Raw genomic sequence first — 25,366 nt, 5'->3', positions numbered from 1 at the left:
TAACAGCTTAAATCGGTTGAGCAGTTTAAACCTGAGGGATTAAATGCTACAGATTTCAAATTGATTATTATATTTATTAGGCACAGGTACTTTATTGGACGCTACTAGAAAAAATAAACGTTCTCAGTTAATATTTCGGAGAAAACTCATTATTAATTTAAACATGCCCAATGCCTTTTAATTTAAATGGCCCAAGCCCTCTCATTCTGAGAGGAGGCCTGTGCCCAGCAGTGGGACGTAAATATATAGGCTGGGATGGATGGATGGAATTTAAACATCTCGCGTCTCTGTGATTATTAACTCTAGGTACCTGTGACTCTACGTAACATCAATCTCTTCCATCCAGGTAACCTTTTATTTAGAATTGAATAAAAAATAGGCCTATACTTGTATTACTTGTCATACAAGGTGTTAATTAAAACTGAAAACCAGAAAGTAGTTTGCTCGGAATCGAAAGTATACAATCGAAAACACAATGTTTTAAATTAGGCTGTGTGTGTTTTGTAATTCCTTTTTTATTGCGCCCAGTCTAAAACAAGCGCCAATTTTACTTAAATGTTTTAGGGAGGTTGCATACCTACTAATTACCTATAGATGATTTAATACTGGCTGTTTAGCAATCAATTTGATCTTCTTCTAAAAACATCGAAGCGCAACTGATAAAATACAAATTATGAGCGTAGAGTTCTAACTCTGTAGAGTTCTTACTCTACAAGTACTCTACACTCACTTTTGAAATAAATTAGGTATTCGAAACACACACAAACATCACGCCTGTATTCCCAAATGGGGTAGGCAGACCACACGAAATGTTACCGCTTCGGTGGTATTCGAAAAACATGCAATCACTAAATTGCAACGAAACATATTTTTGTGGTGTCTGAGGATTTCAGTTATTTAATTAAACCATGATTCCTTCCTATACACTTTGTGTGCGCTAACTGCTAGGTCGTATCTACGAAGAGAGTTTAGGTTCGCGGTTGACATATATCTACGATGTACCAATGTACCTGTAATGTACACAAATAAAACTAAAAATAAAAAACTAATTTAGTTTGATTTTGAAATAAGAAATGTATGCGTGTATGTCGTATCGCTCTTAATTTTTAAATTGATGTATTGTGGAAACAATTCCTGCTTTAATTTTCGACTTTTCTCAATCGATTGCTTTTTGAAAGATTGAATTATCAAATTAAAAATTTATACTCGTAATAAGAGTGTTTTCTGACTAGGTAGGTAATTATATTATTTAGATTCTAAAAAAATACTTCTCTACAGTTTCTTACTCTGAGCCATCAAATACTCATTTCTACCGTTAATCAACCGCATGACAATAAGCAAATATAGAAACTAATTACCTATATTACATTTTGCGAAGTTTATTTATTTTATTCGATGAGCTAACAAAATAATAGCGCTCTACCATACTTAATTAACAAAATGCTATGAACTATCCCGATCTGTGTTGAATCCATCTATTCTTTTAATAAATAACCATACTTACCGAGTACCTACTGAGTGTTGCATGTGCCAATAAAATTTCTCATTTTTAGGGTTCCGTCGTCTACTGTCTGTCTGCGGCTTAGCTCAGTGACCGTTAGTACTAGAAAGCTGTAATTTTGCATGAAATACATACTCGTATAAGTCACGCCGACAGTGGTAAAATAAAACACAATAAAACATTTTTTTTAGGGTACATCCCATGGACGTAAAGTGGGCATGATTTTTAGGGTTCCGGAGCCAAAATGGCAATAACGGAACCCTTATAGTTTCGTCTGTCTGTCCGTCCGTCCGTATGTCACAGGCATTTTACTCGAAAACTACAAGATGTATATCAATGAAATTTGGAGTACAGATGTCTTGTCAAAGCCGCTATTTAGTTTTGTAGTTAAATTACAAAAATAAATATTTAAAGGGGGGCACTCCATACACCTAACAGAAATTGTAAAATATTTTTTTTAACTCGCATCAACGTGTGGTACATAGTTCGACAGCTCTTTTGAAAAGATAGTAAGGTTTTTCAAGAACTTTTTTGATTAAGTGAAGATTTCCGGAAATAATCGCTCCCAAAGTAGCAAAATTGTGTCCCGCCTCTATCTTGTAAACCGTTTGTCCAAAAAATATGCAAAAATATGGAAAGGTAACGCTTAATAAATACTTTCAACGAAAATTGGTCTCAACATGATCGGATATACCGTTTTTGAGTTATTGCCGAAAAACTGCGCTTCTCAACAAAAGGACTCAAGTGCCGTGAAGATACGCTCTTTTTCTGGTAATAGATTTTAAGACTGTAGTAAGTGTTTTAATTGTGTTATAACGCACATAATATTACTTGATTTTTTTCGTAATGGCTACGGAACCCTATCTTGGGCGTGTCCGACACGCTCTTGGCCGGTTTTTTTTTCGACTAGCCTTATAGTGTGGGGTATCGTTGGATAGGTCTTTTAAAACCTTTAAAACCATTGGGGGGTTGCTAAGACGATTTTCCTATTCAGTGATCTGTTTGCGAAATATTAAACTTTAAAGTGCAAATTTTCATTAAAATCGAGGGCCCCCCCTCTAAAATCTAAACTGTTACCTACACTTGCGCCCGCAAAATAATACTGCTCTACTAGTGAAATCAATAACACTACTTTTCGCATTGTTTATTAATACTTGTTTAACTTTATATTAACCCATTGCGAGTTTTTCGATTTGCATTGAAAGTAACTACTTATAAAAAAAACTTATTTCAAATATGTACAGCTTAGTAGGTACGTCGATTTTCAAACGCTTTATTCGTATCAGAAAACGGAATCACGTGAGATTTTATCTCTTAAACACTTTGGTAGATTTAGTAACGAAAATTAATAATAATGGTTGCCATGACGTCTAAGGCCTGGCAAAACGTATCCTTATTGACTTTGCCGATATTTTACCATAACATACCTGCGCAGACGCAGCAGTGTATGACGCAACATGTCAACTGCTTTTCAAAACTCAATTACATGCGCGGGAGTGTTTGCTCGGAGTACAAGAGGCAACGGAGTCACACCTATGATTTTTTTCCTTATTTAGGTAAACATTGTGATAATTTACGAAGGTATGTACTGTATTCACGTACCTACCAGAGCTTTTGTTAGTTTGGATACGTGTGTTGAATTACCTATTCGGTAAAAAAGTATAAATAAACAAACTTATGACTAAGTAGTTCATAATATGAAAGGAAAAAGTTACCCACAGTAAAAACATGTCTAAGAACCATCGCTAGAAAACCTGCTTGCAAATAAAAAAAACCGCATTCAAATTGGTTCACCCGTTTAAGAGCTACGGTGCTACAGACAGACAGACAGCCAGACAGACACACAGACACACATAGCGGTCAAACTTATAACACCCCTCTTTTTGCGTCGGGGGTTAAAAATACAAGCGAGTCTCGTAACGCAGTTTTTCCACTGTAAAAAGTTAGGAATAGAAGTAGATACTTTGATTTAGCTTGGCATAGGCATCTAGTTGTTTCTATTTCAGACATCAACGGGGTCTAACTTAACTATATATTAGCTCAGTAACGTCATAATCAAACAACTCATATAAATATAGCAGCAAATCACTTTAGTTATAGAATTGTCTTCTTAAGATTCCGATACTCGAAAGAAAAAAATTGTTGTTTGTGTCACAAGGGAGCAAAATGATGTATTTACGGCGAGGGCGGTATATTGAATTCTTTTGTATAATCCTGAGCGTAATAAGGGGTTAAAGTGTTAACGCCCAAGATTAAAATGCTAAATTTTAAGTCAATATAAGTACCTAACCACCATTACAACACTGCAGGTTAAATAAAAGCCTTGTAAAACAGTAGGAACCATAATCTATGGGGTATAAATCTAGAAAAAAATGGTTCAACTCACAATTATAAGAAAAAGAATGGTCCGAGAGTTTCGGTTTTTTCGGCAGACCTTTGTCAAGGGTGAAGTGCGTAACGCGCACGTTACGCCACGATATTAGAGTTTTATATATATCACTAGCTGTTGCCCGCGACTCCGTTTACGTAGAAGTATGAAAAATAGTTTACGTCCTTTTCTCAGGCCTACCGAATATACACAAAAAAAAACATAAAAATTGGTCATAAGCACTGTGATGCGAGAATTTTATAAATTAGAGATACCTAGATTTCTCACGAGAGCTCAAGTAATATAATGTCTATATAGGGTACTTTCTACCTGTTCCCTGTACAACTATGAAATTTGGCTTGAAGTAGGTAAGTTACCTACTTATTACAGCACAGGTAAAGGCAAAAGCCTAGACAAAAAAGAATTTGAATTTTGTTTGTTTTGCTCAGAAAAATTATAAAGTACCAACTTATTCTTTTGCCAGGTTTTATTTTGTGCCTCATTGCACGAGTCCGACTCGCACTTGACCGATTGTTTAAAATCAATATCTATAGAGCACAGCGTCTGGCAAAGCGCGGACATGCAGTTTAATCAGACAGTTCCCCTAAAAAACACCTTTGCTTTTTAAACATTGTCAACTGTCACCTCCAGTGTTGCCAGTTGAATGAGTATAAACCCTTGTCCAAGCTATGTCCCCACTTTGCCATTCGCAGGCGTTGATCCCGCCGGCGGCAGCGATGCAGGACTCCGTTTGGTTCGGGCACGACTTCGGCCGGGGACTCTTGTACCATATCGATGCTGAGACCGCTAAGTAAGTGGTTAAAATATACTGTGTTATAGAAAAAAAACGGGTTACGTGTTTCAGTAGATTGTTGGGCGATTGCTTATTTTTTGACCTGTATAAATGTTTTATAGCGGGTCTTTTCTCATAACGAGAGGCCTTGGGTTATAGTTCCCACGCGGGGTCAGTGCGAATTAAGCTAAAAGCGCACCACAGAATTACTTCACAGGTTTAAAGATTTCCTCGAGATATTTTTCTTCACCATAAGGCTGAGTTTCCACCAGAGATGTGCGTGAATGCGTTGCGAGGAATGTGTTTGTTATGCCAATAGAAATGCTTCATTCGCTTCCGCTCCGCCGAGCTGTTTCCACCAGAGATGCGCGAAGCGATAATAGGCAAATGAAGCGTTTCCATTGGTTCATGAGTTTCATGACATACATATTCGCACATCTCTGGTGGAAGCTCGTGATAAAATTAAAATGTAATAACGCACTTAATTTTCGTAAATGTCAGAGGCCATGGTTAGAATTAACTAGGCTACTGCGCTGAAATATTACGCAGTAGGGACATTTTAAAGTAGTTTGAACAATCTAGACACAATTAGGTACGTTTATGTTTTGAACATGAAACTACCGTGAGACTCACTCATATTAAATGATATTGTAAAGGATAACTCACGTCTTAAACCGAGTTTAGCTCGACATGTTTCGTGTTTCGTCGGACAGTCGTGCGAGCAGAGCGGTGGCGCGTAGTGTGCGTGTTGCGGCAGCCGCCGAGTCGCGTGCTCCTGAGAGGAAGGGCTACGAAATAGCCCGAAACATGTCGAGCTAAACTCGGTTTAAGACGTGAGTTATCCGTTATAATATCATTTAATACGTTTATGTTTTCCGATTCGCCGTTATTTTGGTGTTAGTTGGGTACCTACTTGAAACAAGTTAGTAGTTATCGTAACAACTCCATTCCTACCGATTAGCACAATTCTTTAGGTACCTTACGTGACGTTTGACATGACAAGTATGACAAGGTTGCTGCGTTGCGAGGCGTCAAGTGGCCAAAGATATATCCAACTCACGCTATCTAATGCTTAGGGTCGTTTAACCAAAATATTCACGCCACGCCTAAACGTGGTAGGTAGTAATTAAAATTTTGAAAATGCGTTTATTGTTCAAGATCGTATAGAATTGATGAGAACCAAATTTTCATTTATTTTATTTAGGTCAGTCAGGTGTACTATTAGTACTAATGATGAAGTAGGTATCTTGAAGTCTGAAAGCCCCACATAATTAAACTACTTTCTAGTATTCTATTAAAACATTCCACAATTTATCAAATTAACAAAGTACTAGTCGAATCGAAAGATAACAAAGTTAAATCAATTAAAATTATCCCCAATTAAAGCGACCTAACCTAAAACGGTTGGCGGGAGTTTTCCCGCCCTGTCAAAACTCAATTTGTCAAGTCAAACATCGTAATGGCGGAGGGTGTTTTATCGTCGACGCGCTAATCCCTATTTTGGTTCACTTTAAGGTTTAAATTCACAGGTTGAATGTATGAATGAAGGTCCCGTTAGAGGGCGATGAGATTAAATTGTGTAAACAGGGATTAAGCCGATAAGCCGGGCATTGTTTAGGCCTGAGCCGGCGCCGCGTCTGCGTGTGGCAGAGCCGACGCACGCAGCGCGAAGGCAGTAAAAACTGTCCTAATTGACAGTTGACTTGACGTATCTCTGTCACTTAAGCATGAACTGGAAAGAGCTTGCCCTTAATCATTAACCTAAAATTCGAATGTAGGTGTATGGCTACGGTAATGAAATTCCATAACTGCAATTATTATTTCCAGAAACATTTAAAATCAACTTATCGATATAGCCATGATATCAATTAAATGTACCTATTATTAGAAGATTGTTCAACAAGGGACTAAAACAAGCCATAATGACACGAAATGTTTTGCCATCCGAGCAGAGGATTATGGTTGTTTAGTCTTGCGTTAAACACTCTCCTTTTCACTGTGAATGCCAGGAGAAAACCGACATCCTATATCTATAAAATTAAAATATGTATTCCCTAACAACGTACGCTCAATAGGTACGAGTAATGGAAATCAGTTAAAAACTCAAATAGCAAAAAAACCGCGGTTTTTCTTTTCTTTTATTTTTTTAGCCAACAGATTCAAACTTGAAAACTATTTTACCAGGAACTAATTGGACAATGCGTAATAAAATAGATTCATCCTTAATATAATTAAATATATTAATATTCGTTATCTTAATCGTGTTTCACGAAATTACTTAAATAGTTTTTTTTTTATATTTTTGCACAGTTGTCATCTAAGAATTGGCTATAAAAATCAATGAAAACGGCGATAATCCTCTATTCACAAACGCTGTGATTAGCTGTTAAGGGGTTTCTAGAGTGAATTTAAAAAAAGAATACGTTATAATCCCTAGAGATTAATAAGGAGCTTTAGTCCCGATATGCAGAGATCAAAGTAACATTTTAAGAGCATGAGAGAGAAGTGAAAAAATTAATAAATGGGTACACATACCGTATTAAACTAACATAGACTTAGGTAACCTGTGTATGTACCAAAGCTGACTTTTTGATATGTATTGTATTGTAAAACTATTGTACATAAAAACAAATGAAAATATAAGAACACAGGCTAATAAGATGATGATGATGATGTCGAAAGAAACCATACTTTGATACAAACTTTGAAGAACTTTATAAATTAATAGCGTTACTGTGCTGTAAAAATGAGATAGATAAACGAAATAACTTTTCTTATGTGCCAGGGCTTCCCAAACTTATTTGTACTGTGACGCCCTTGGGACTTTGCCATTTTTTACGACGTCCCTCAACCCAGTCCCAAAAATGGTTAAATTTTAGTACTAGCCTAGTAACAGGTTATTGGAAAAACACTATTTGGACATTTTTATTTTATTATTAATAAGAACGAAATCAAGCATCAAACACACAGTCGGTAGCCACCCTGCGGAATCGCTTAAGGGCACACTGGCTTGACAGTTCATCGTAAAATCTTAAAGGAGGCAGTGTTGTATGTTCTGTTTTGTGTATATGTATATATGTATTTTGCATGTAGTATATTTGTCTTGATATGTATTAGTTTGTACCTATATATATGTATGTGTATTTATTATAAATTTTTGAGTTAAATTAAATTTCGGTTCTTTTACCTTTTCATTGTACTTAAAGTGTCTACTTTTGTGTCTGATATCCTGCCAATCGTTCAAGGGTTAACTGGAAGAGATCCCTTTAAGGGATAAGTTCGCCTTTGTACATCTCATTATCCTGTGTTCTTTTATTTTCATGTGCTTTTATGTACAATAAAGAGTTATACAATACAATACAAAGTAAAAAGAGATCGACACGCGACGCTCCTTAACAGGGCATCGCGACGCACAGTTTGGGAAGCTCTGTTATGCCATGAACCCTATGAAAATAATACCAAAAGCATATTTTTCTTGCCCGCAGACAAACGGCTACGGCTGTACTTAATTTTTCTAACTATCCCAGTTTTTATAGGGAATTATTATTATTTTACCAGTAATTATAGGGATTACTTATAAGATATTAGGGATACTTAGTTATACCTAAGGCTGACGTGTATCTCACAAGTTATAACCCCATGAGGCACACATCGCCCCGTAGACAATCCAGGCGAGTCAGAGCCCATGGTAACTTACATATCTCTGTTCGTTCCCCGTTTTGTGTGTACACGTATTTATGTACTACCTAAGTTCCTACCGACTATCCAAAAGAAATAGGGGTATGTGAGTCTCAATAGTAAAACGAAAACACTGATATTTACCATTCTTTATAACATCCTTGTCTAAAAAAGGGCTTAAAGGGATCCCATGCCCCAATGATTTTCGATCTTAATTCCTTAGTTTTCTAATGTTTTTGTAGCTTATCATATTCATAACAACGTCTTTAATCAATATAGTATCCCATATTTACTTCAAAATTCATTCTCTTCTTGATATTTGGCATCAAAGTTGAACAATTTTAGGCCAAAAAACTGGTTTTCTGGCCATAACTTTTGTGTTAATTGGTTTCAAATGAAAACCCTCGACACGTTTTTAGAGACGTCAAAGACGAGCCCAAATATGTAGATTTCGTATATATTAGATCTTTCACGTCAATAGAGATACGAAATAAGTGTTTTTTTTTAGAAAATGTTTAAAAAAATCATATAAAATGAAGTATTAATTTTTTTCAAAATCCGGTAGACAAAAATGGAGATAAAAGATTGAAGAACCGGTAGCCGTTTGACTACTAATTCTATCTGTAGTGCAAAAGTAGGAGATACGATTCAAAACTTGTCAAAATAACATAACTAATTAGGTGAAAATCCTTAACTTATGTTTTTATTTTATTATTATTGTATGTAATTATTTTCATGTTTTGGAATTCACAGCGCTTATTAATCATCGACAAATAAATAATAACACAATGCAAATACTTTCCGGCACTGTCTTAACTTGACTATAAATAACTAACTAACTATATTGTCAAATTAATTATCATTACCATTATTATAACCAGCCGTCCTCCTGCAGGTCGAATTCTTCGGGTAGCAGCATCAACTCCCCCCTGGGCGGGGGCTCGTGCGGCATGGCCGGCAACCCGTACGCCGTGCCGCTGTACGGCGGCGCCCCCGTGCAGGGCTACGGCTGCGCGCCCTCGGACCTGCCCCACTACGGGGACATGCGCGGCGCCTCCTGGTACCCGGCCTCCAACGACCCTAGGTTTGCCAGTGAGTTGTTCGAGTTTATTTTGTAGATTAGTACAACTTGCGTTAATATTCGTTTTAAGTGTGCAGGTAAATCTCATTCCCATCCCACGATTTTTACCACAACAGGAGGGCAACTCGCATGAACTTTGATCAGATTAGATTTTTTGTAGATTTCAAGCGCGCGGTTAGATCTCATTACCATCTCACGATATACCGCTGCAAGAGGGCAAGGCGTGAGAGAACTTTAATCAGGCCAAATTTGGCGCCGGTGCCATCTTTACAAAAGTTAAAACTATGCATCATCTCCCTTATGATAATATTTATTAAAACGGTAGATAATAAGAACAAAGACACCGTGAAAAACTGAATAAAAAATAATACCAGTAGCCCAGATGATTCTAGGGACGTAATAATGATACAGACGAAATTTAACCAACAATCAAATAAAACTAAGCTAAGTAAAGTCTTAAATGATGATATACTCGTATACCTACTTTAGCACAATGAGATTATACAGCACATCTTTCATGTCCATATTATCGTCGCAGCGAGAGATGTGGGTCAGTAATACTTCTGTAATCATCATCCCAGCCTATATACGTCCCACTGCTGGGCACAGGCCTCCTCTCAGAACAAGAGGGCTTGGGCCATAGTTCCCACGCGGGCCCAGTGCGGATTGGGAACTTCACACGCACCATTAAATTGCTTCGCACATTTGTGCAGGTTTCCTCACGATGTTTTCCTTCACCGCAAAGCTAGTGGTAAATTTCAAATGTAATTCCGCACATGAATTTCGAAAAACTCAGAGGTGCGAGCCGGGGTTTGAACCCACGACCCTCTGCTTGAGGGGCGATAGGTCAAACCACTAGGCCACCACGGCTTTTTCCACTAGGCCACCACGTACTTCTGTAATGCTCATTAAAGATTATTAGTGTGAATTTACGTAAACGAGTATACAGTAATTACACGACTTGTAACTTCACGTTCTCAGAATTGGCATGAACGAACACTGGGAAATATTTAAAAAGTATACCGTGTGTTCCGGTTCCGATGCTTATTAAGCCAAATTATATACATATTATAGGATGCGATTAGGTATGGGTGAAAAAAGCTTTTGGTCCGTTTAATGAAGTAGGTATTTGTTATTTTTAAAACATAAAATTACAATACAATTAAAATAGACTCTTACTCAACATAAAATTCCACCGAAACAACCAGACATTGTAAAACGTATTTTTTTTTAACAACAGCCTACAAAAGTGCTGGCCACTTACAAATGGACCGTAAATGTGAAGAGGTCGGATATTTCCATTCGTGTACCTACAAACTTTTTCAAAATGGCGCCCGCGGCGCATGCGCCGTAACCCGATGCGAATACATTGAGCCAATTTAACGTCATCCGATACAGAGCAAAGATCATGACAAGTTTTTAGTGGTTTTTGGTAGGTGTGAACGGTGTTGAGTTTCTTTGCAAATTTTGTCTGTTAACTGATGGAGTGTTGGTTTTGGGTTGGCTGCTTTCGATCATTAAATATGCTTTATGTATGCAGAGCTTCATCTTACTCTTGTAAAAAAGTATGTTTTGTAAAGAAAATTTACAAAAAACAGGATTTTACATTAAATTAATACACATGTCGCGTTGTAACGCCCTATACTTAGATATATTATACAGTCCTTCACCACTATTTAGAAGATATAAGGTAGCAAATAATCTGATTCACCAACAGAATAGGTACAAACGACTGGGACATTGTATCTACAAGAAAATTTAGTTAAACCTAAGGTAGATTCAAATTGATTTGGTTGGAAAGTACTTTAAAAAAAAACTTTTACAAATATCCTTCCCGGCTGACCTTAAATGAACCTAGGTACGGTATTTTTAACTTTAACTTTTTTAATTTAACTACAATGTCTTTTTGTTAAGGATATTATCTTGTACTTAAGTCAATTTCATCCACGTCTACAATCGAATTATTATAGAGCCGAACTGAACTCTATCCCATATCCGGAATAAGAGAGGATAGAGTTCAGTTCGGGTAGTTTACACAAATAACAAGGTAACACATCTACTTCAATCATCAAATCTATGAGAACTTTATCCCCGTGCAAACCCGATCTTGTGTCAATACCATTAAGTACAAAAAGCGAGTAAAATAAGACAGCCGCCGTGCTGCGCCGCCGCCGCCGCGACTTAGTAACCCAAGACTAATGAGCCAGACGCGTCAGGCCGCACTCGGCGCCTAAATTAGAGATTGGCGGTGATTCCAGCCAATTTGTTATTAGGGTTATTGCTGTAGCGTAATTACGAGTATGCAGACTAAAAATAGTCTAAAATCCAGATCATTAAAGCTAACTTCTGAAATAGTCTATGTGCATTGAGTACGGTCAGCATCGAAAGTAGCTGCATACTTTTGTACGTACCTTGTCGTTTTACAGCAACGTACTTAACTCCATAAAATTTGACAAATGTGTTAAAACGAGAAAGTAAAAAAGTGATCCGTTACTTTTGATGCTGACTGTACGTAGGCAGCAGGGTAGGCAGTGCCAGTGGTGGTGGCGTGCTGCTGCGGAACAAACTACCAACTGATCCCAATGCACGCTAAGGGGTGAGTTATAAAATATTGCGAGGGGATAGTGAAGTTGTTAATTGATTGACCGTGATCTGAAATAGCTACAATGCTACATGCCTACTCCGCAATCAACTGCTGGTCGTGTAATCAATGAATAAATAAAAGCAAAATATAGTTGCGGAATAATTAATTTGACATTAATTGGGTTGACGATTCATTCTACCATTCCTCAAGCTAACTAGGCATAACTTTTTAAGCTTGCCATCAATTATCCAACAGCTCATTTTATCAAAACTGTAGGCTTCTTTTTAATTTAAAAGCTTTTATTATAACTTGCCCTGTTTGTCGGATCAAATCTTGCAAGTTCATTTTGATCTACTCCCAGTGGTCAGATTGACTTGAAATTGTGTATAACATATGTGATTTGGATGACAGTGCCAGTTTAGTTAACAAAAAGCACAATCAACAAAAAGTACAGTCAGCAAAAAGCCTGAATTAAAAATGAAAATATCAAACTGAAACTTATTTGAGACCAATAGGTACTACTTTACTTTATTATAGGTACCTACTTTTTAAGATGTTCACGACAACATTTAACGCAATAAAGAGTTTGAGTATCGGTCTGCTTGTACATAAAGTACCTACATTTAACGCTTGCCCTCCCCTCTGCAATTAATCGTGATGCAACGTAACCCTACACTGTAGCTTGCAGGTGCACTCGCGTCGGGCGACAAATGGGATCATATCTCCAACTGGTGGCCTAGGGGGTCTCAATTAGATGTGTCGATCAGCCGAAGCCACGCTGTGGACGAATTTAAGCTTATTTAAACAGAGTAAAAATTACTATGCGAGTATGTTTGTATTAAGTAAACGTACATGATTATTGATTACTTGCAGCGTGTAATGATGGCTCACAGTCCCACCGGAAGACCAGCGCTCAGACTCATCCGTTCCGTGATAGTAACTTATACCTACCTACACTGTTTCCTCATCTGTCTGTCGTTTCTTTAATTGTCTTTATATGGGTGAAGACCAAAAAGTTGCACAGCTTTTAAGCTGCATTAGCACGTAGTTTTAACTTTCATTAACTTTTTCCATTGTGACACGAAAATTATCCATACAAATGTATGATTAATTTTCGTGGAAAAAGTTAATGGAAATTAAAACTACGTGCTAACGCAGCTTTAACGCTGTGCAACTTTTTGGTCTTCACCCATATCACTGTCAGGAATAAATGTTTTTTTTTTTTTTATTCGACTGGATGGCAAACGAGCAACACCAGGGGGATGTATTTTCTTTCTTTCTTAAACTATTTATTCTAGGTACAATAGAGAAACAAATATACTTAATTAAGAAACGCTGAGATACGCGTATCGTATAAAGCAAATGTGCCTATTTATGTATGTGTGCGAGTTGCAGTTCATTGTTGTAGATGATTGACCGTAAATAAATCCTTTGCCGTGCAGCCCCGCAATGTAAGTATAACTAATAAACTTGCACGATGTTCCAAGCACAGCGTAAATTAGGTGGTAATGTGCCGATTTGCAAGTCTCGCTTGAAACTAAATAATTAAATAATATTTCGATTGAAAATCAACACCTTAAGCTGGTTTTTGTAGTTTATTTTCATACGCCATATTTTAAATGTTTAAACATTTATTATCTAGGTAGATACTTTCTTTACAATCGCTAGCTGCCGAAAAAAACAGTGATTTAATATATGTACTTCGAGTCAAATGATTTATTATCAGAAAATAGTGAGCTAATTAAGTCAACTTTTGATCTTGGCTGAATTATAATCACTTAGCCTTTCATAATAATAAAATAATGAATAACAGAACCTTTTTACTTACATACAAATTGTGTCTTAAGTTCTGAAGTCAATAAACTAACAAACAATTAAATTTAATTCACTAAAGTTACCTACGAGGATTTTAATTCGAGTCTTAAACTAATTTCAAATTTGGTACACTCGAGAAGCAAGATGGCGTCTGTCACCCGACACCACTCGAACGCCGGTAGACAATACAAACCCAAAGACAATAATTGAGAATCCAAAACTTGATCCCATAGAAAACCCAGTAGTCTGAGCCGAGTCGGAGAAAGTCCAAACAAACTGATTGAGTCAACAATAACAAACAGTCTACCTCGAACAGCTTCGAAAATAAAGATGGCGGCTAATCGGGAGATAATTAGGCGCGAAACGGTTCGTAATCAAGTAATTGCAGTTCATACGAGCACCTGACGTCTCGGAGTGATTCGTGAACAAGCGGATTTAATTTGCTCTTTTAATTTGAAGCAGCTTACCCGTTTAGGTACCTAATACTTTTTAAGGCGTCACGAGGAAACTAAGTCAATGGTTTCTCCGGCTAGTTAACTTTTTAAAAGAACAACCAAGTCATTGACGCACTTGAGAGTATTGACGCTCGCACTTTATCTATTCTTCTCTCAGTTTGCGAATAACGTCATTATGATCAAACAAAAGACCCCGTGGTGTTGACTTATTGTAATATGCAATTAGTTCGGCGTTTATAATCTGCCGGGCTGTTTGACTTGCCTTTTCTTTACAACAGCACAAACAACGGGCTAAACAATGTGCTCGAGCTATCGGACCAAACAAGAACTCTCGAGTGATTAAACTCTCATTTGAAAATAGAGGCACGCTTCCGCACAGATAAGCATCTTTAGAGGAGATTAAAACGGTAAACGTTCTGAGTGTTGTACAAAAAACACGCACTCCAACAGCGTCCACCGAATTATTACACCACTAGAAAAAGTTGTCCAGCGTCCCCGCGGCGCTCCCGTACCTGTCCGCAGCCCCCGGCTGTAGGCAGAGACAAAATAAGCAATTCCGTCCGATCGGTCCCATGTTTGTTCACCACTAGAGCTTTGGCTGCGTAAACATAAGGCCTCACGTCTGCAAATAGCATAAGGTCGATGCAGTCGAAGGCTCAGCCCGGCGCGGAGAAGGTAAAATTATTTTATCTATGGTAATGCGACCTCGGAATGAACAAACAACGCTCCACTCCATGTTGTTACTCACTAAAAGTTCTTCACTTTCGAGTGTGCCCTTTAAGTTCGGACTTGACACGTTCAACTGTTAAAAAATTGAAATTATTTTCCACTTACAAAATACCTGCAGGTTTTAAGTGTTGCCATACATCAAACGATGTCGGCGACACTCGCACACGGTCAGCTAGCTAAAATTAAAACTGCCGCGGGGAAAAAATAAGTGTGTGACACACTTAGTTGGCGTGTAGGCGCGCCTAATGCGCGGCGAGTGGACGCGTCAGCGGCAGACGGCCGCAGTTTATCTTTCTTTAGTGTGGCAACACTGAGGGAAATAGCCCGCCGCAAAATTGTTTGCTATCTCATTTCCCACAGTCTCCAGGGGGTGGGGGTCCGGGGGTACGACAACTTGCACATGGTGTAATTTCCAGGTGTAGAGTACCTACAATTTACTAGTGGTAGTGGTAGTCAGTATAATCCTACTTAGCATTCAATTTAAGCATTCATTTTATTAAGCAGTTAGGTAGCTAAAGATACTAAACAATAAACATTAATAACCAACATTTAGTTTTAAGTTAAATTTTCTTATACTGACCTACACATTGTATTTTCTATAATATTATATGTTCTATTAAGTTTGTTTAACCTAGTCCAGTGCTCAAATGTTAAGCTAAATTAGTTGTTTTTCAATCACTAAGAAAATACATAATTTGGTAAAAGTGAAAGTTGTCATCTTGAATCTGCTCTAAACGATTACAAGCATTCCAAAATCAAACTTTTAAAATTAGATCACCATTAGATTGCCGATCGTTTCAAAACGCAGCTTCCGCGATGCTATCGCGGCTGCACGCGGGAGGGTCGTAACACAATACCGCTATTATTCCCTGTTTGGGCACGCACAATTTGCCGGCAGTTTATTTAGTGCTGGCAACACTCGGGGGGCGTTCGCAGTTGTCCAAATTTAATGCGATTATTATAAACTATCTTGTGCAGTAAAATAATGGGGTTTATCGCTACTAATAGACAGCTTTTATTTCGGTGGAAATTCCTAGGGACATTCGAGGCTCCATTGTCATTTTTTATTTTAATATTGGGGTTTGTTTATCCAGGTGTGTCGAATGCTGCACATCGAAGTTACAAATTGGTAGATAATCATTCTAAAGTCTTATTTTATTCTAGAGCGCGTTTTATAGTTATGCCGTTATATAATCGCATTTAACCACTCAAAATTTCGACGGGCATTTAAATATTGTTACTCATTACTGCGTAAAGTCTTTACTTACTGGAACTATGAAGATTCCATGCAATTTAATTGGGTCTTCGAGAAAACAAGAGAAAGTGTAGTAATTCACAGTGTAATGTATAATTTCACTTTCGAGGCAGCGCGCGTTCGCGAAATCCATTAGTGTGAGCAAATATTGGTCGGCGGCGGCGGGTAACACCGGCAGCGCCGGCCAGGCCGCGCGCTGGTCACACCACAGAACTGAACTATTTACCTAATAATAAGTTTTTGGTAAAAAAAAAACATTTTTAATACCAGCTTTTTGTTGGCTGTACTTGTATTGTCACCCAAACTACATTGGCATACCAAATTTCAAGTCGATGCCATTAACCGTTGAACTGTTCCGTCCTGTAGAGACGATCTTGGCTGGACTACCAGGATGTCACTACCAGATTATGATTATTATTGTCACGAAATTTACTTACATAAGTATACCAAATTTCAAGTCAATCCAACTACTGGAAGTCGGTCGAATTTAACTTGCAAGATTTGATTACAGACAGACAGACAACGGAACAGGTGAAACTAAATAAAAGCTTGTAATAAGAAAATAAATAAAATTAGATTATACCAGTCCTTGGTAATTTAGCATAAGTTTTTAATAAATTATCAGGAATAAAACGTTTTAAGCTTTCGCGATTCTCACTCACAATTAATATCAAAAGATACTAGAGATATTATAGAGATAGGATACCTACTACCTAGTTGTGATCATGGCCGCTACAATGTAGTCGAAACAATGTAATCTTAGCGATAAAGATCTTATCCTAGAGTTCTAGTTCTATTCCTAAGTTCCGGGCGATATCTGACTATGTAATATTTTTAATAATTAAAAAATGAATTTTGTGAGTGTGTGCACGTATAACGATATGTATAACAAATAGACACTGCAACCACTTGCATGTGTCTATTTGTTACTCTTTCACACCAAAACGTCTGAACGGATTTGGATGAAATTTGGTATGGAGATACCTGAACTTCTGAAGTACCTAATACATGCTACTTTAACACTGATATTCTCACTGGATCGGGAGAAATTTCCAAAATTTCAACCGCTCGCTTTAAATATTAAATTTGGCATGGGTATTTTTATGCAACGGTAATGAAGACCACGATTTAATATTGGGATAAGGATTGTAAAAAAATGTCTTTGCCCTAAAGACTTTTGAGCCTTTCACCGTTGGTTGCTGTAATTCTTGAACTCTGTCTTATGACCTAACGTGTCTTGTAACTTTCGTGTAACTTTCTGTTTATTTTGATCTATAACGACCTTGCAATGTTTATTCACATAACATTTCGGTGGCAAACTTTATGAAGAGACACACTTGTTCTGCTCGTCAGCAATTTTAATAAGTTTCTTGTTTTTTTAACGATCTTGAGACGATGATTCGAGTAAACTTCTAAAATATACAAGGTGTTTTATAAATTCACAATGTTTCAGCAAATAACTGCGGTATTTATTTTTTAGATAATTTAGTACTGGCCGTATTTCTATCAAATTAATTTTAAAAACTTCCGAGCAACTAACGACATCTGCAACCACGACAATAAAAGGAAAACACTTAGTTTTGGTTCAATATGTTATGTAAAAAAACTATCATCATCATCAGCCTATATACGTACTGCTGGGCACAGGTCAGAGCAAGAGGGCTTGGGATAGTTCACGCGGGCCCAGTGCGGATTAACTTCGCACGCACATTGAATCGCTTCGCAGGTTTGTGTACGATGTTTTCCTTCACCGCAAAGCTCGTGTAAATTTCAAATGTAATTCCGCACATGAGTTCCGAAAACTCAAAGGTGCGAGCCGGGGTTCGAACCCACGTCTGCTTGAAGCGATAGAAACCACTACCACGGCTTGAAACTTGAAAAGAAACTAGTGAAGATCTAAATTCATAATGAGCCACACCATTGAAGCTCGTAGGTAATTCGTCGAACTTAAGTGACGTCGGTCATCTTTCTTGTGGAAATTTATAGAATTTGTGATCACTGTTTTTGCCATTGCAGAAAATGACGAATTTATATTTGAGTTTTTGCTTAAAATTATAGCTTACGAGTAAGATCTCACCGTAAAGTTTTGCTCCTATCTGTTAAACTATAGAAGGGTACAGGAAAGACTAGACATACAGACGGATAACAAAGTGATCCTACAGAGGTTCCATTTTTGCCAGCTGAGATACGGAACCAGCCAGGGTTCCTCACGTAAACCCTCCCAATATTCTTCATTTGGATTAGAGCCGCCTAATTATGCTGACCGCGTGCCGGTGGCAGATCGCACCCTCCGCAATTTCACGCGCGACCACTCCCGCGCAGGCCCGTGGCCGGCTGGAGGCTTCAAGCCACAAGACCCGGCATCCTTTGGTCGGTGCACTGGCTAACGGGTTTGTAGATCGCTGGGAGGTTAGCAACTGTACCACTACCATGAGTTTTACAGTGACCGTACTCGATAGCGACGGCGTAAATTATTTGTATGGAGAATTGTACAGCGCCTCTACAAATAATTTACGCAGTCGCTATCGACTACTGTCACTATAAACTCATGGTAGTGGTACAGCTCTGGGCTGTGGCCGGCTCTAAACTTATTGTAAAACGGCTGAACCGATTTTGATAAAACATGCCTAAGAGCCATCGCTAGAAAATCTGCTTTCAAATAAAAAAATCCGCATTCAAATAGATTCACCCGTTTAAGAGCTACGGTGCCACAGACAGACAGACAGACGCACACACAGACACACATAGCGGTCAAACTTATAACACCCCTCTTTTTGCGTCGGGGGTTAAAAACTAGTAGTACCTGAGTAATAAAAAAATATCGTTTATAAAAAAAAATAGCTAACACAGTCGCTTTTGTGCACCCACCCGAATTGAAACACTTATGTAAAACCCACAATTACTGATGCCAATTGACAGAAAGCCGTAGAAAAATTTCAGATCTAGGTAGAGTAGGTACCTACCTGTATAAATAGGGTTTATTTCAACAATATCATGAAAATATTTAATACCACAGAAAACAATAAATAATAATTAATTATTACTAAATCTCTTTACTTCAAAAACTATACAACTAAATATAGATTTCATCAATTCGCCATTTACGCACTTATCTTTTGACCTTTCATCTCAGAAATAATTGCATTCCCATATTCCCATATTCTTCTCAACTTTGCAAGATGCGTGTCCCCGCGAGTGCGACCGGTCCCCGGTTCAATTGCCGGGTATTTGTTGTCAAAATATATGCGTCGGACGACCCCCGTCACTGACGTCCATCACAGACACTGTTGGACTCAGAGACGGGCATTATTCGAATAAATTTTTATCGGAATAATTATTCGAATCAACAATAACTCGCGATTTTTATATTTACAACAAATAAATCATTCAATCACATTTTGATTTTCTTTCGATCAGAACTACAAGTTTCGTGTCAATAACACAAATAAGAAATGGGTGAAAATCAAGGTTAAAGATTCCGTTACATAAAAATTCTACATTAAAAAACATACAAAAAGATAGTCTTGAATCGTCTGCCTTGTGATGCACACTGTAAATTTAAGGATAATTTGCTCGTTTGCCACCCAGTCGAATAAAAAAAAAAGAATACCTAGACTTTTTCAAAGTATTATAATTATATAGTTTTGCTAGCCCCGGGTGAGCGGGTGTAACCAAATCTTAAAAGTTGACCCACTTCTATTGAGTCAAAATTCTATGCAAAAAGGACGAATGTTTTAATTTTGAACTTGCCATATTGCTCTGAGCTCAGGCAAGAGCTGTTTAACTCAATCCTTTAAACCTCCGAGCTCAGCGCACACCTTAGATCGGCGATAATGTCCAGCATTGAGTTTGAAAGCGTATTCCACCGAACAAAGGCCAAAACAAGGCGCAATACAAGACAGAATGGGGAGTTATATTTTATTGAAAGACTCTTTTGGTGGAGTGGTGAGTCAATAGACGCGATCCATCGTAATGTGTGGGATATTGCTGCCGATTGCCGACGGGACGGTTTTCAGATAGGGGAACAAATGAAATGCTAAATAGGTGAATGTGGCAGCGAATTCGGTGACTGGGGCTTTTTAATTAATACGTTTTAAATTATCAACTGTTTATTTGCCACTGATCGGCGAGAAAAATGACTGAAACGTAAGAGGCTTGAGCTGAATTGTATTTTGTTTTATTTTACGTTTTACTTATCTTTAAAGTTTATTTAGAAAGTAAAAAAGAAAGATAATACATTTATTCACAAGACACAACAATATTATTAGGTACAAAAATAGACAACACGAATATATATTATGTATCATTGCGGTTGTGAATTGGACACTGGCTGAGCATAATGGTGAAGCGTTGAAAACATCCCAGTGCTGATTTTCAGCCAGCACCATCTCAGTGACCTTTGGACACACTATAACAACATAAGACTACATAAATAAAATAAATAAATAAATAAATATCATGGGACACTTGACACCAATTGACCTAGTCCCAAACTAAGCAAAGCTTGTACTATGGATACTAGGCAACGGATAAACATTCGAACATTCGAATCCAGGACCTCAAGCTTCGTAGTCAGGTTCTCTAACCACTTAGCCATCCGGTCGTTAAATAAATAGACAGTTTGTAAATTAGAAAACATATTTATTGTGCGACTTTAGGTTAGTTTAGTGTAACTTCAATACGGTATTTGACTATTTTGTATACGTTTTATAAATTAAAACTACACAATGCCTGTTATCGAATAGAAAAACAATTTTTAAGCTACCTTTACAAATAACAAAGTTATAAAGGTTTGAAATTCAAGATTAGACAGAGAAAGACATACTGGCATGTGACGTCACACGCCAGTACCGCCATACTTGCTGCATAGAGAAAAGCGTTTGAGAAAGAGACAGGTATATAGATTTTCAAAAAAAACACTATAAATCCAATTTTCAACCGATTTAAATTTTCTCTTCGCTAAACACTATCTGTTCATCTATATTTTCATAATAATATTAAGATATGGCAAAATCAGGAGTTGTCAAATACCGTATTGTACCTTTTTAACCATTTTATTGTTTTCTCCAATTATTAAATAAAATAACAATTAATTATTACAACTATTATGCACTTACTTGTCAAGAATACACCCTTACGCGGGCTGAAACAAATAACAATCGAAACAAAAAATTAAGTAATAATTTAAGTACGCGAGTCTTCCTCAAAAAACACGATTTCACAAAAACAACTCCAAGCTCGGTCGCCCAGGAGCTACCTATTTATGAAAATTAGAATTACACACTAGTTTACTATTGTCGTTCGGAACTTGAAACGAAAGATCGATTCTCTTTTTCTTTCTCATTCGAATCTTCAGGAAAACGAAGTAAACCGACGAGTCCCGAGAGACATTAACATTCTAGGTGTACTGTACCTATGTCAGTATTATGGCGTACCCGGTCCCCACTTACGTAACAAGTGGCCTAATGTTTTGTTCTAGAACACCTCACCAATTCAATCTAGTTACTCGTAGGTACAGCGGTCATCGATCCCGGCTATCCATTATCTAAAAGTAAAGAGGTTCATGAAACAACTTTGGTAGCTGCAATTTGAGTCTTATAAAAGCGTGCGAAGAGTTTATATTGCTTCTCAATTTTTATGGCTGTTGGAACCTTTGCTTTCTCAGGTAGCAATTGTCGGATGCATGTACCGGCCATTGTCATTGCCTCGTATTGTTGATAAGGAAAATGTAACAGTGTTTGCTACGGTGCTACGGGGCGTAGCTCGTAGCTGTTCTACGCCGTAGACATTGTGTAGCAAAATTAGGAAAACATTCGCTATTATTTTGTTTGCCTGTTAATAGGGAAAATTCTGATCGTATTTTGTTCGGTCACCCAAAATATAGGGTTCTTGGCCTAATTGAGAATTTCGAGGTACTTGATTGTTTTTTAGTTATTATAAACAAGGTGAAATTTTAAATGTGATACAAAATTGATGTTTTTTTCTCTGATGAAGTGATGAAAGTGATGAATGTTGGAAAATGTGTATTTCTATACAACAAAACATAATAAAAAAAATGCATTACATTTTAAACTAATTTAATGAATTGGGCGTTTTCAAAAAAAATGTACCATTTCTTTTTTTTAATTTTGAAAAAAAAAATGGTTTTTCCTACTCAGAATCAAGAGCACAATCGATTCCGATCGTTTAAAAAAGTCCCCATTTTTACAAGCATTTATTTAGTTTCACCTGTCCCATTGTCTGTCTGTCTGTCTGTAATCAAATCTTGGAAGTTAAATTTGACCAACTTTCAGTAGTCAGATTGACTTGAAATTTGGAATACTTATGTAAATCGCGTGACAATACAATAATCTAGTAGTGACATCCTGGTAGTCCAGCCAGGATCGTCTCTGCAGGACAGAAGTCTTCAACGGTTAATAGAATCGACTTGAAATTTGGTATGGAAATGTAGTTTGAGTGACAATGCAAGTACAGTCAACAAAAAGTACAGTCAGCAAAAATAGCTTGTATTTAAAATGAAAATGGTTACGTTATTTCATACAAAAATGTATGAGTCAGTTTTGTCACGCCCATACTAACTTATATGAAATACTTGTATGAAAAAAACGTCGCAAAACTGTCATTTTTTGTGGGGACATTTTTTTAAAGTTTCGGAATCGATTGTGCTCTTAATTCTGAGTAGGAAAACGCCCAATTTCCAACTGCTAACGAAAAATGACCCCACACATTTTTTTTTAAATCCGGGCTAGTACAGTTTTTTTTATAAAAACGGCCATTTGTAGTGTCTATTTCGACCTACCTACAAACGGAAGTAAACATCATTCCACTCGCTCTTAACCGGTTTTTTATTTGTTATCGTTAGCGCTCTACTCTACATCTCTATTATCTCACTATTAATCTACCCATCCTCCAGTTCCAAAATAAGTCTTTCTTTGTCAAATATTAAGCACTAATGTTTACCCGCGGTTTCGCACACCTAAATCATTAGATCCAACAGCTGAATTGAAATTTAGGGATTTTTTAAAATTCCCGTGGGAATTCCCTAAAATTAAATCGCGGTTTTCATTGACGTTACATTAAAAACAATCATGTCAAATCTCACAACTCTAAGCCCAGCGGTTGTTGTTTCGAGATTTTACCCCTATCCCGTGGGAGTATCGGAATAAAAAGTATACTAGTAGTTTTATTCCAGATATCCAGCTATTTACACACCAAATTTCATCCAAATCCGTCCAGCTGTTTCAGCGTGAAGGAGTAACAAACATACTCACTCACTCACTCACAAACTTTCGCATTTATAATATGTATAAGTAGGATATTAGTGGGATATCTTTACCCAGTAGGTTATCTCTTTTCATTTATACGGAAAGAAAATCCGAGTGTCATAAAATATCATTAGTAAAACAGGCAGCACTTAAATGTTGCCAGCTCTAGATTTAATTCTCCCACGTGAAAATAATTAATATTTTACCTGGCGAGGGATAAATGCGATTGCAGGGAAGCATCAGCAATTATATCTAGGATTTAAATGGAGTCGAATTATCAACTTACTTAATGTGGAATTGTGAATTTCTGTAATCATCATTTTACTACATTATGCAAGTGGCTCTACTTAAACGAATGTTTCTACGCTGTCTTCGTTTTTCTCGCGTTAAATGCAACTGTTTATTGTGAATAATAGGATTTTTTTACTTTGATATTTCGTCTATAAAGCATTTACTTTTTGTAATTGATTGAATCAGGCATTATTTATATTTGGTGAATGTCCATATCCAATTAACTGATTTCCTTTTTTTGTTTTAATTATTGCACGCTATTATTGTTGAACACCAAATATACTTTATTGAACACCAAAACTCAGTACAGTGATTTAACAGTAACACAAGAAGCATGGACAATAGACGGTCTTATCGCTTAAAGCGATTTCTTCCAGACAACCATTGGTACCTACTAGGGCGTTTTCAGAAATTACCCTTTCTTTGTTTTTGAAATTTTGGGAAAAATATGGTTTTTCCTACTCAGAGTTAAGAGCGAAGTCGGTTCCGCTCGTTTCAAAAAAATGTCCCCATTTTTCATACAAAATTTTATGACTCAGTTTTGTCACGCGTCACGCCCAAACTGTCCCATTTTTTGGGGACATTTTTTAAAACTATCGGAATCGATTGTGCTCTTATTTCTGAGTAGGAAAAACCATATTTTTTCCAAAATTTCAAAAAAGACAAAGGGTGCACTTCTTTTCAAAACACCCATTAGTGTAACTGTTATTAATCCGCGCACGATTTTTATTTTTCAAATTAATGAAATCCTTTTTGAAGTTGAATCTCTGAAATAAGCATTTTTTTATCAATTAACTCGAGCGGGGCTCACTGATAGACCGAGCTGGCAAAATAAAAGTAAGTTTTCACCAACCTACTCGAGGTACCCAGATGTATTCTCTGTGGTCGTGGCCAAAGCGCTCCCCAGCACCAATACCTGATACATATGCACTCTATTATTACGGTATTAGAGTGCATGTTACGATATTTTTGATCACCTTGCCTGTTCCGAAATATCTGATGGCAACTGCAGGGCTACTACGAAACTCGAACTCTGACACTAATACTATTTAATACGAGAGCGAGAGGGACCGCACGACACGAACTTCCAGTTTCGAGTTTCGTAGTAGCCCTGCTGTACTACAGCCACACCATAACCACAACATGTTTCAAATAATAATAAATCATTTATTTCAGGTAATTTGATAACCCATATTTTTACATAAATAAGTATAAATTAAATTAAATCAAAAGGCTACCGATGTAATCTATTGGCAGAGGGAGAGCGCGAAAAAATCTAAGAAAAAACATTTATAAAAAAAATACTTACCTATAAGCGAGAAGGTATGCTCAACTCATATACTGGGCGGCAAAAAATCTGGCCTTAAATGTATGCAATAGTAATTTGTATGAAGAGTCAAATTTTGTGCCGCCTGAGTATACGACTATGTGGCAAAAGCTCAGACTCAGCATCTGCGGTGAGAACATGCTTTACCGCGCTGATTTCCAGCCTGCATCTATACACAGCGTATAGACATTACACGAAAAGATTTACTTCTTTGTTTTCTTCTT

General features: G+C 37.2%; 1 protein-coding gene across 1 annotated transcript in view; it reads left to right on the top strand.

Annotated features, from left to right (window-relative positions):
- LOC141432447 (homeobox protein Nkx-2.1-like) overlaps positions 1-25,366 on the top strand; it is a gene marked incomplete in the record, with an annotated part of 55,028 nt that overhangs the window by 1,384 nt on the left and 28,278 nt on the right. The window contains 1 exon segment of the mRNA XM_074094015.1: positions 9,236-9,432. Within this exon segment, the coding sequence (XP_073950116.1) occupies positions 9,236-9,432 (197 nt within the window).

The sequence above is a fragment of the Choristoneura fumiferana genome, chromosome 11, assembly GCF_025370935.1.
Source record: "Choristoneura fumiferana chromosome 11, NRCan_CFum_1, whole genome shotgun sequence".
In the NCBI taxonomy this organism is placed as follows: domain Eukaryota; kingdom Metazoa; phylum Arthropoda; class Insecta; order Lepidoptera; family Tortricidae; genus Choristoneura; species Choristoneura fumiferana.
This window is presented reverse-complemented; position numbering and strand designations above follow the sequence as displayed.